At 41.5% G+C, this 12,523-nt stretch overlaps 1 protein-coding gene across 7 annotated transcripts in view; it reads left to right on the top strand.

Moving 5' to 3' along the window:
- MTUS1 (microtubule associated scaffold protein 1) overlaps positions 1–12,523 on the top strand; it is a 173,261-nt gene that overhangs the window by 87,107 nt on the left and 73,631 nt on the right. For 4 of the 7 annotated variants that reach the window (XM_086702850.1, XM_086702851.1, XM_025932939.2 and 1 more), the window contains exon 4: positions 5,717–5,878. The exons of 2 other annotated variants lie outside the window; for them this stretch is intronic. In XM_086702850.1, coding sequence (XP_086558976.1) covers positions 5,717–5,878 — 162 coding nt within the window. Of the gene's footprint in view, positions 1–5,716; positions 5,879–7,303; positions 7,890–12,523 lie in introns of those variants that run through there. One more of the 7 variants, XM_025932941.2, reaches the window with a different exon arrangement.

Genomic DNA, 12,523 nt, shown 5'->3' on the forward strand with positions numbered 1-12,523 from the left:
GAACACACCATTATGGTATCATGAAGAAGTTTCCAGTACCACAGTTCTGTGTTTTCATCACAGCCTTATAAAAGCATCAACTAAGCCATTGATTGCTTTGTTGTTTTTTTTCTTAGTAAATTTAAAAGATTTAAAGAATACCTATTGCTTGCAGAGGCACAGGAATCAAAATGATTAGAATCTACTTTCTTTAATGGTTGATCCAATTTATCTTTCCTTGGTTTCTGTATGTTTTGAGCATCTTTTGTCTGGTTAAATATTTGGCTCCACTGACTTTAATAATACTAGTTTTTATGATAAAATATACTTATCGTAAAAAAATTCGCCTGAAGTAATAATAAGCATATAAAGTATGTAGGGAAAACTGCCCATTTCTGCCTCTTTCCTTCTTTTTCCCCCTCTATCCCACTGTGCTATATATTTTATAATAGTCTCATAAAATTCTGGAATTTTTCAATATGTAGGTTAGTATAAGCTTAAAAATAGGGTATTATTAATGTTTTTTTTCACTTAATAAATCATTCTATTGGATTATTAGTTTTACAAGGCATTGCTTAATGATGTTCTGTTGTTAAATACAGTACATTTAATCAGATTTTCCAAGGTGGGTATCTAAGTAAACTGCTTGTTGATGAAGCTATGTTTCAAATCCAATAGACGCTCTGTGTTACTAAGGCTAAGTGCAAATGCTATTCCCTCCATGTTTCCCCTAGCCAAAAGATGGTAGTAATTACAAGGTCAAAAGAAATCTGTCATCTCTATGTAAGATTGTGCTAACAGCGTGAGCTTAAAATAAACCATGGAGGTCAGTAATATGTCTGTAGGTAGACCTTAAATCTTTATGATTTACATCTGAGGTAAGTTAGATGCTGTGCAGTGAATGGGTAAATACCACCTCCTGGAACCAAAGAGCAGTCCTGTAAGGATTTCATTATTTAAGAATTTGGTGCTCAGGTTAGTCTCTCAGCCCAGTATTTCCATGTCTTCCCTTTAATATTGGTTGTGTGTGTGTGTGTGTGTGTGTGTGTGTGTGTGTGTGTGTGTGTGTGTGTGTTACTGCTTCTTTTTAAGAAGTCCAATTACAGATACTTTAGATCAACTTTGCTCTTAAGATAAACATTAGGACCATTGGTGAAATAGTTAAATACCTTTGTTTTATCCCCACTTTGTTACCATTGTTCTTGGGGAGCCCCCTCCGAGAAGAAGGAGCTCAATCTGACCTCCAGCCTGGTGCTTATTTCTTTAACCATGATGCTTGTGTTCTGTGACACGGTAGAGGGAACCCTGTGCTGGTGGTAAGTTACCTGCCTTCCAGGCCTCAGTGTCGCTGCTTAAATGTGACCGAGTAAGCCATTTGACTACCCGAGTAGTATTTTCATCTGTGAACTGGGAACAGTAACGGCAATGCTCTGTTAGGATGATTATGAGTTCCGGAGCGCTAATCCTTTGGTAATGGAGGCTTTGTTCCAGGACCCTTAATGCCCATTAGACAGACTAAGGGTAGAATGGGCAAGACCTTTGCTAGGGTTGCAGGTTGTCATTAGGCGGAGTGGGTGAGGCTAAGTAGAAGGGACCATGAGCCTCGTGAATGGGATAGGACAGGTCATGGGAATCACAGACTAGCCGGGGAAACTTGCTTCTGGTGCCAGGCTGCGTGTTGGAATCAGAAAGGGTACAGGTCTGTAGTAATTCTGAGCCACGCTGAAAAATGTCTGTGAACTTAGGATGCTGTCAGAAACAATGCTATGATACATCCTTTCTGAAAAACAAGTTGATTTTCCAAACCTGTTGAGCCTGGACTGCACTGTGGCTGGAGCCCAGAAATTTTCATCTGTCACTTGCCCAACCTTGCTCATTGTTTGTGATGAGGAGGAGGACTCATCAAATGTTTGTGCTGTGATTTAGTAAATTCATATTCTAAAAATCTGTTCTTTCTGTACCTCCAGAGGCAAGTTAAACTGGTAGGTAAATGTAAATTTAAAAATCACATGAATGTTTGAATATCTATAACTTGCTAATTATTATAAGGACTATAAAAATGTTTCCTTTTATATAGTTAACAGACTGAAGAATCTGTTAATATATACAAAGGACAAATAAACTAGTAAAAATTAAGTGTTTAATGTTTTAGTGTAGACGAGAGAAGGCATGATCAAAATTTACTCTTGGCCTTTGACATTTTTTTTTTTTTTGAGAGACCATGTGCAGGGGAGGGGGAGTAGGAAAGAGAGAATCTTAAGCAGGCTGTATGCCCATCTCATGACTGATTGTGAGATCATAACCTGAACTGAGATCAAGAGTAGGACCCTTAACCAACTGAGCCACCCAAGCACCCCTGAAAAAAGTTTGGTAGCTATTATTCTGGTCAGTACAATTCTACATTTATTTTTTTCCAGCTTGATTGAGTTATAATCGACAAGTAAACTTGTAAGCTCTTAAAATTGTACGTTGTGGTGATTTGATTTGATAAACATTGTAGAAGGATTTTCGGTATGGAGTTAATTAACATATCCTTCATGTCAGATATTTCTCTTTTTTTGGTGAGGACATTGCAGTTCTACTGTTAGCAAATTCCAATGATATAATTCAGTGTTCCCAACTAGAGTCACCACTGTACGTTAGATCCCCTGTCCTCATTCTTCTTACAGCTGGAAGTTTTCCCACTTCCACCAACCTCTCCTTATTTCCCACACCTTACTCTTGGCCCCTAAATAAAAATTCATTCAGCAAATATTTGTTAAATTGCACTCCATGCTAGACACGTTGCTAGGTCCTGAGGGAGGGATCAGGTACCATTCCTGTTCTCAGGGACCTTGGAGAGTAGTCTGAGAGCCCTACTGAAACAGATCTTGGGGCGGAAGCCAATGTCGGTATGGTAACGGAAGATGTGGCCCATGGCACAAACAGGACGGTGACCTGGAAGGAAAGGCTTTACAAAGCTCCGACTCTCAATAGCGCTTGTCATACATTTGTGTATTTTAACACATCTTTGTAAAATGGAGGTTGTGATTTGGTGTCTGAGTGGCAAGGATTTAAAGGTCAACTTTGTAGTCACCAGGCAAGATAGAGGACTACAAAGGAAAGGAGGCTAATTTGTTCACCACGATGGACATAAACAGAAGAAGAGAGTAAAAAGGCCTGGAGAAGTAAAAGTAAGTGTGTGTGTGTGTGTGTGTGTGCGCGCGCGCGCGTGTGTGTGTGTGTGTAGGTACAGGGATGGGGGCATGGCAAAGCACAATGGGGGACAAGTTTGTTGGAATCAACCCTAAGACTGCCATATAGGTCTTTATTATGAGAATTAAAAATAAGGTCATCCTATAGGTAATGAGGAGTCACAAATTGTAGATTTGATTATGACCTCTTTTCATGTTCAGGAGTTCAACATGATGGAGTTGGAAAGGACAGAAGGACAGGACTTTAGGAACCTATACAGTTGTTACAGCAAAATAGGAGGGAGGCAGTGAGGATTTGTAGGGTTTGGATTGAGAGGAAGAAGACCTCTTTGAAAAGAAGTGATGTGCCTCATGAATTAGAATAGTACCTCCCAGTGGAGCCCCTGTGTGGTTCAGTCATTTGAGCACCTGACTCTTGGTTTTGGCTCAGGTCATGACCCTGGGTCTGTGGGATCAAACCCCGCATCCGGCTCTGTGCTGAACACAAAGCCTGTTTAAGATAGTCTCTCTCTCTTTCCCTCTCTCTCTCTCCCCCTCCTCTATTTCTGCCCCCTCTTCCCTGCTCATGCACTCACGCACACTATCTAAAAAGAAAAAAAAGTAGATCCTGGTGACGGAGAGAAAACTACATTAATTGTAGCAGAGGACACAACAAATGTAAAAGAATAGTGCGTGAAGATTAGTAACGGGAAACCTGGCTAACATGGAATCAGGAGGCTCAGCAGGGGGAGCTCTCATGCCTCACCACCACTTTTTCAGCAGCAATCCCAGCAAAAGAGACTAAACTTGCAAGTGGATACTACTTCATTATCTCAGCTGGAGGAAGGAAGGCTCCCTCCCCTCTCCCCGCAGCAACAGCCCAGCCAATGAGGGCCAGTCACAACTCAGCGAGTGAGAAGCCACTCTACTCCCAGCTCCCAGTTAACTCCATGGAACTTCTCATTTATGACGGCCTTCCCAAATTCTCACCGTCCTCTATAGAAGAGCATGCCTCTCCTATGTTCCACAGACTTCCTTGTGGCTTGGCCGTAGCTTGCAGGTCTCAAATTGCGATTCTCTGCCATTCCCGAATAAACTCATCTTTTGCTAATAAAATAAGTGACATTTTGATTTTTATGGTTAACAAGTGCAAGGATGAAGCTGGAGATAGGAGGGCTTTCATGTGAGTGACTTTAAATGACAGATCTCCTTTTTCTCTATGAAAATGAAATCTTAACGAGCAATAAAGCAGTGGGCATTATTTCCCAGACATACTGTCTCACTCACTGTGTTGCTGTTAGGAATACATGACATGGCCATTTTTACGTAAGGTCTTGTTCAGCTCTGCATGTTTTTGTTATGTAATACTACTAGCAGTGAGAGTCTTCATGCTAGATTATATGGGGATCTGGGGAAAAAAGAACAATCCCAATGCTTTGAGCCTGGGAAAAAGGAAAATGGAAGATACAGTTAGCCTAAGTAGGGAGGAGGGTATCTAAATGTCCAGATTGAAACATTCAGTAAGGAATTTAAAATGCAAGTGGCATTGGAATTTAGGAAGAGGATAGGCTGCAGGTGGGAACCTGGGATCCATCCATACAGGCAACGGTTAGAGTAAAGTAAACGAAGAAGTCTGAGAGGTGGGTTCGATGAGAGTTGTAAAGATTGAACTTAGGAAATGCCCATAAACCGGTAGCAGGTATGAATATCAGCATAGTGTGGTCTCATATATGCCAGAGAATATGAAGCATACATATTTCATTCATAAGTGGAAACACTTTTGCTGAAAGAGAAGTTTGGAGTGAAGACCCCTCAAGTTTGGCAAATAAGCAGTAAAAGTGGAGATGAAGAAAAGAATGACAGAGCACCCCCTGGTGGTAGGCATTAGGCATTTTTTTAAATACATTTTTTCTGTCCTCAAATTGAAGTTTTCTTTGTGTTTTGGTTTTTAAATTTTCATTTGTTTTTTAATACAGTAGCCTAGTGTGTGAATGGGTGAATTTGTTTAATTTCTAATCAGTGGAATGGGCGGAGGTCATAGCTTTGATTTCAACGTTGCCAAAAGTTCACGAGTCACATGGCTCTTTAGGTGGGTCTCCACAGAAGACCCGCGTTAATTACTTCAGGTTATATAGTTAGAGCTACCCTTCACAGGTCCCGATGGCCTCATCATCGCCTCTAAATTAATAAAAATAAAAAGTCAAGTCTATGGGAAGATTTCATGATTCTGAATATTTGGTTTGTGTTTTAACCCAGTAATTAGTACAGGAATTTAAGTTTATAAGCTTAAGTCTTTGGGGGTGCCTGGATGGCTCAGTCGGTTAAGCGCCTGACTTTGGCTCAGGTCAAGATCTCACAGCCTGTGAGTTCAAGCCTCACATTGGGTTCTGTGCTGACGGCCCAGAGCCTGGAGCCTGCTTCAGATTCTGTGTCTCTTCTCTCTGCCCCTCCCCTTGCCTCACTCACACTCTGTCTCTCTCAAAAAAAAAAAAAAAAACAAAACAAAAAAAACTGTCAAGATGAATAGTAGTAGAAACTCTTTTTTGTTTTTTTTTAATCCCAAGGAAAACCTACATCCTTAAAAAAAGCACAGCCGTCTTGGGTGAATTTGCGTAGACCACTTCCTAAATCCAAAGCCTCTTTGAAAAGTTCTGCGCGGAGGGGGACAGGAAGCGCGTCCTCTGTTGCCAGCACCCACAGTGATCTGAGCACTTACAGCAGTAACTGTAAGTTGGTTTGACACCAGACTTCACGGGTTGTTGAAACCATAGTCACCAGGAAAAACTAACATGCTACAAATAATTATCAGAATTTTGATCCTGCAATTGAGAGGAAATGTCAATACTGCTTCTCGTTTGGAACTTCTCGAAAAGTTTGGCAGGAAGAGCAAATTCTTTAAATGACCTTCTTTTCTGATGCACATGCTATGAAACACTGAAATATTTGTGTTGAAGCCACCCGTTGTTTTGTTTTTTGTTTTGTTTTTTTTTTTTTTGCAAGGGGGATGCTAAAGTGTATCATCTGAAGCAGTAGTGTTTTTCGGTTTAAGGAATGAAAGCAATATAAGGGCTGTTGGAACCCAACTGGAAATCAGAATAAGGAGAACTTGTTTGATTTCTTTGTAAAAGACTGGATTTTGCAGATGTATGTTTTATAATCTTATATTTTGCATGCTAGCGTCCATGAACTATGACGGGTGTAACTTCAAGCCTAATTTTAAGTAACATAAACTCAGAATATTTCTCAAGTTGTCAGCCAGGGTGAATTCTTTTCTCCGTGTATAAAATGGGTGAATCAATTGAGCCCTCTTTTTCATTCGAAGGATGTACTTGGTCTTGGTATTTGTTTGCTCTCTTTTTAAATTTCCTTACAAAATAATGCGCGTATTTATTACTTTGAACAATTGTGCAGTGTCTGCTGTGAACGGGCACCACAATAGATGCAGCAGGGGATACAGAATGCGAAAGAAATGGTCCTTCTCTAGAAGGTAGTTGAAGAGAATAGTTAACCCGGACGACTAGAATACCAGAGGTAATAGGATGATTTCGTGCGAGGTGGGGAGGAGGGCAGCTCCCTCTGCTTCAAGGACAGAGTGGAGTCCTAGTTCCTGAACCTTCTGCGTGGGGCACGGTAATACAGTTCCCATGCGTTCTCTCTCTTTTTTTTTTTCTTACTCAAATAAGTTGTGCCACCACCCCGATTGTATACATGAGGTAGTTGAGGCTCAGAGAGGTTGCCGCTGGTCCAAGGGCCCTCGGCCAGCTCGTGACAGGACTCAGAATGTGAATGTGTGGAGGAGAAGGCGCCGAATTAATGAGCGCATTTCTGAGAGGTCACTTAGCAGCACCGGCTTGTCTCGCATGATAGTAAGTGTCTGTGTGCGACCACGCCGGGGCTATTAAAACGTGTTCCTTAAAAAATGAAAAAGCAGTAGTATCTGCTTAGTGTTTCGCTTTTAAAGCTCTGGCGTAGAAGAAAGAGGAAAGGTTTGCGTGGAACCAGTGATTCTCTCTGCATTTGAAAAGGTAATTCACGCGTGTATTGTCTTCAGGTGCTTGGCTTGCAGCTTTCTCTGTGGGCAGTGTGACCTTTCCAAGCAGCCTGCCAGAGCAGACTCTTCAGCGTGCCCCCGGAGGGCCGGCAGCAGTGGAATTGGTGACCCTCGGAAGCAGACGCGTCCTGTCGTGCTGCCGTCCAGCGTTTGCCATTGACAGCCATGTTGACTTGGCCACTCTTTCAGTACTGTGGCCGACTCTCCGAAGGAGGTTGTAAAATGCTTTTGTCCGTTCCTTTTTGTCCCGGCACAAAGGAGTTTGCCATGTACCCACAGAGCCTGTCTAGGGGCGATGCGTCCCCGTTGCAGATTAAGCATTCAGATCAATGAGTCTTTCTTAGTTTGATTTGCTAGGCGGTTTAATCTGTTTTGTGTCGTGCCTCGGAGCTTACGGATTTCCCCCCCTGCGTTCTAATTCAGTAAGAGCCAGCATGAGAGGTAGGAGAGTGAACATGGCTGCGGTTCCTGCTTAAGATTGCTTTGATCTTTTTAAATGACTGTACCAGGAGGATTTCGCAGTTGTACAGAGACGGAGATTTCTTCAAAAATATTTATCAATTCTACACTCACCCCACCGGCTGGTTCAGAGAGGCACTATGATGCTACCTTACTGACATTGCTGGTCCTGGGATCCTACAGCCTTTGTATAGTTCCTTTGTTAGCCACGCTTACTGGGAAAAGAAGTAGGTCGACGATTTCTGGTTTGATTCTTCTCTTTGTAAGCATGCTTAAGTTGTATTCAATAAATTGATTTAGCATCTCCTGATTGTTATTTTTGCACCTTGTGATTTGTTAATAGTAACCTGTCTTCGGCATGTTTATGTTTAATTTGTGAATGGTTGTAAGTAGAAACGGTTGTGTTATCTATTTTCTGTGTTTTCAGACTGTTAATCTAATTCAGTGGCATTGTTGACATTCTGGGCACATGAAATTACCTTATTATTACCTTATTATTAAAGACAGCTTGGCTTTATTTGTGATTAACAAATAGTTTTGTGTATGTAGCTTAGAGTTGTATGAATACAGGAAAACATTTTCCTAGAATGAAAACATTATATCTTTGATTTTTTTTCTCATATTATATGCAAAGATATTAAAGATGTGTGCCTTTTAAAGGCCTGTGAAAAAATCATTTTGGACTGAAAATTTTCTGTTTCTGATAATAATGGGTCATGTGAAAATTTAATCTTTTGATCAATGTTTTGATTCATACTGGGTTAAGCATTTAAACCCCTTTAAAGAATGTGTTCTTGCTTTGTCTGCTCATTTCTTTGTGATATGATTCTGTTAGTGGTATCACTTAAGAACTTCGGAGATTGCATAGTGCTCTTGTAAAATTAGCAGCTGGTTCTTGGTAGTTTGGTATCCTTTAGAAATAACATTGAGTTATAAAACAAATGACTAAATCAAGCTATGATAAGCTAATACATTTCTCTTACTTGGAGGTTTTAGCTGGTTCTTTCTGTGTGTCCTTCTAAGCACAGAAAATTTAAAAGTGATATTAGCCCGAAATATTGCACAACGGTTTCTGTACCAAATATGCTCATTTGTAGAGTTTAAATACAAGCTCTTTCAGACTCCGCTAAAATCCAGTTGTTAAGATCATTGGATAAGAATACCTATTGTAGGTCTTGAATAGAGTTGAAGGTTTGAGGGCCATTGTGTAAGTGTAGAAGGAAGTCTTTAGAGAGCATATAATTTTGTTCCTTTAGCGAGTGTGAAATCCAACGGTTCCTTCTTCCGGGTTGGCCACAAAAAAATGTGTATTTTTGAGAGACAGATGGTAAGGTGGGAAATGTAAGAGATGCACACCAAAGCTGTTGGTACTCTTTTAGAAGTAGGAGAACAGGAAGGTAGCTAAAGAAACAGAGTATTCTTGACTTTTCACCTGCATGGCCAGCCCCGACTCAGCTGAGACATAGAAAAGGGCGTTTACCTCAGTCTCCTCCTAGTTTTCCTTACTCGCGGGAAGCTGGATGATCTTTTACCCTCCTAGCCCCAGGATTCTCACCTGATGCATGGGAGGGCAGTGCCGCATCATCTTCAGAACCTTTGCAGCAACAAATGTTTCTTCCACTTGAATTTTCTTCACTATAGTAAGATGGTGTCTAATAGTCTGGAAGGTGGGTGTTTGAGTTGTTGAAGTGATCAAGGTGATAGAAGAATTCCTCTTATTTACCCACAGTCCGAGGGCAAAGGAGTATTGTCTCACCCGCCAACACTGGTCACTGGGTCAGATGTATCTGGAATAGAGTGTTGAAAGGGTTTGAGGCTGCATCTGGGTTCAGAGCCAAAGTTTGTGTCTGACTAGTGACGTCTGCTGCAGGTGAGGAAGGGTTGGAGGCAGACCTGTATTACAGGTTTAATGCTTACGCACATCTGAATGGACTGTGTAATAAGCAAATACTATTATCTAGACTGGCATTAATTTTGTTTTTATTCTTTAAGTGTTTTTCTGGGGTATATATGAGACATTCTTGTTATTACACAGTTGAGTAACTTGGCTTTTGGAATCTGAAAGCGTAGACTTCGGTAGCGCCTTGACTTCAAGCCAGGTGGGCAGATGGTCTGGCATAGTGGGTAGCGTTAGACAGATTGACAAAAATATTCAAGAAAGAAGCAGAATGTTGGCTCTGTGCGTATACATAATTCAGTAAACAAAACCAAAAACTGATGTTAACCAGATGCCAGAATGTAGTACGAAATTTTGGTTTGCAAGTAAGTCTGGAACAGTGAAAAGCCCTTCCGGAATAAGAAAAGAAGGTCTTCTGTCTAGGTTTCTCTGAGAATCTCTTCACTTTCTCTTGAGACTCTGTTACCTCTCTTACTCTCGTTTATTCCATTTGAATCCCATTCTGATCATGAGGAAATGAAACTAAGGATTCCAGAGAATCTATCATTCTGGCATAATTGAGGCTGCTAGGACCAAGGATCACCACAGAACAAGGGCAATTCTAAGTTGTTATTACAGCTGCTGGGAGCTGGGCAACCGTGTGATATCATGTATTGACTCGACAGACTGTCACTGAGAGGTCGTGGCCCCTGCAGCACCATGTAGAAGAGAATTCTGAGGATGACTGTGGCTTCAGTAGGACTATAATAGAAAAATCTATAGTCCTTCCCTCCTGCGGAGGGAAAAGCCAGTCCTGCCTCCTATGTGTCTCCTTGACTCTCACACTGCTCCCCCACTCAAAACATTTCACTTCCTCCAACTAGATGTGTAGCAGTTTTTACCACAACAAGCAATTCCCTGACACGCCAGGTGGGTCGTCTGCAAAGTCCTGACCCTGTCTACCTGAGACAGCATCAGATTCCACATGTTAAGGGCTCAGTTTTGCAAGGCCGTCCTCCCCCTTGGAGATGCCACCTGTAAGTCCGGGTTGTCACCTGTGCTGCTCACTACCCAGGTGTACTCGGGAGGTTTCAACAACTCCTGTCTTGGGTCTGATAAATTGGCTAGAGCAGCTCACAGAACTCAAGTAAGCATTTACTTACATTCGTCAATTTACTATAAAAGGATATAACAAAGAATGCAGATGAACATTTGGGTGGGATTCATGTGTAGGGCAAGGTACATGAGAAGGGTGAGGAACGCGTATCCCCTTTCGAGGCTGCTACTCTCCCAGCTGCTGCGTGTGTCCACCAACTCACGCTCTCCCAACTCCATAGTTGGGGACTTTTATGGAGACTTCATGTCATAGGCATGATTGATCATTAAGTGGATTTTTAGTGCTTTTCCCTTCTTAAGAAAATGAAGGGCAGGGACCGAATATTCTAAGATTCTAATCATGACCTGGTCTTGCTAGTGACCAGCCCCCATCCAGCAACCCGCATAGAGTCACCTCATTAGAACAAAAGATACTCCTTGTCACCTAAGAAATTATAAGGATGTCAGGAGATCTGTGCGAGGAATTGGGGGCAGAGACCCAATATATATTTTCTGTTATCTCACAGGTACTGACTACCATGTTTATTTAGTGAGGGTCCTGTGAGGGCATATATGTACTATTTCCAAACTTGATTTTCAAACCCACTCATTATACACAGAGAGATGAAAGGAGGCAGGCAAGGCAGTGGCCGAGTCAGGACCAGAACTCGGTTATCATAGATTCTCTTCCATTACTTGAAACTATGATATTAATATTTTGCAACTTTTGCCACCAAGTGTTTATCATTTGGGTGTGATAGCTCTGGACAGGGGAAAACTGAGATACCTTCATGATACCCAACCAGCTTCCTTGTTAGGAACTGAAAATAGAGGACAGGAGAAATACTTTTAGGACATCATGCCTCATAGACAAGTACATCCTTCAAGTTGGGGTTTACTAGAAAGCAACGCACCAGCTGGAGAGTATTTAGGGAATTGAAAGATGTGTAATTGTTGGTCATAAAAGTGTGTGCAGCCCAGCCCAGCTTGTGTCTGCTATTACTGAACCGGGAAAAAGCGAAGGTGGGCCATGTGTATATAGATCGTCAGAAAGAGTGTGTGTGTGTGTGCGCACGCACACACACACCTATGTATAAGTGTATGTGTGTAAATGACTGTACCTAGTCAAACTCAGAAATTGTATCCTTCTATAGGAATTTTGACCCTCCCATGTTAGAAAGTTGATGATAGATCTGGTGCTAGACCTGGTGTTTATGCTGAGCCTGAAGACTGGTGCTTTGTTTCCAGGACAACACCTCCTGTCTGTGTGTGACAGGGAGCCAAGGGACAGGACTATTGTGCCTCATGGGAAATTCATCTTGTGCTTTAGTGAGAAATCCTTTTAGTCTGTTTTTTGGAAACTGAAAGTCTTTGTGTTTAAAGCTTAGAAAGGAAAAGTATGAATAAATCTAGGATCATACGATTTTCTATTAACTCTGTAAATTAAACTCAACTTCTCACAATCTGAATAGGTGACTTATTTTTTCTGCCGACTATAATTTTAAAAATGTTTCAAGGGGCGCCTGGGTGGCACAGTCGGTTAAGCGTCCGACTTTAGCCAGGTCACGATCTCGCGGTCCATGAGTTCGAGCCCCGCGTCAGGCTCTGGGCTGATGGCTCAGAGCCTGGAGCCTGGAGCCTGTTTCCGATTCTGTGTCTCCCTCTCTCTCTGCTCCTCCTCCGTTCATGCTCTGTCTCTCTCTGTCCCAAAAATAAATAAACGTTGAAAAAAAAATTTAAAAAAAAATGTTTCAAGAAAAGTAAGACTAAAATCAAATTGTTATAATACATGGTCAAGAGTTCAGTAACGTCATTTACTTCCCTCCGGGATTTTGATCTAGCAAAAGCTGAAATACTAATTGAAGGCCAGTATCCATTTTATGTGAAAAT

This window comes from Puma concolor, chromosome B1 (assembly GCF_028749965.1).
Source record: "Puma concolor isolate L17-30 chromosome B1, mPumCon1.1.hap2, whole genome shotgun sequence".
NCBI classification, from domain to species: domain Eukaryota; kingdom Metazoa; phylum Chordata; class Mammalia; order Carnivora; family Felidae; genus Puma; species Puma concolor.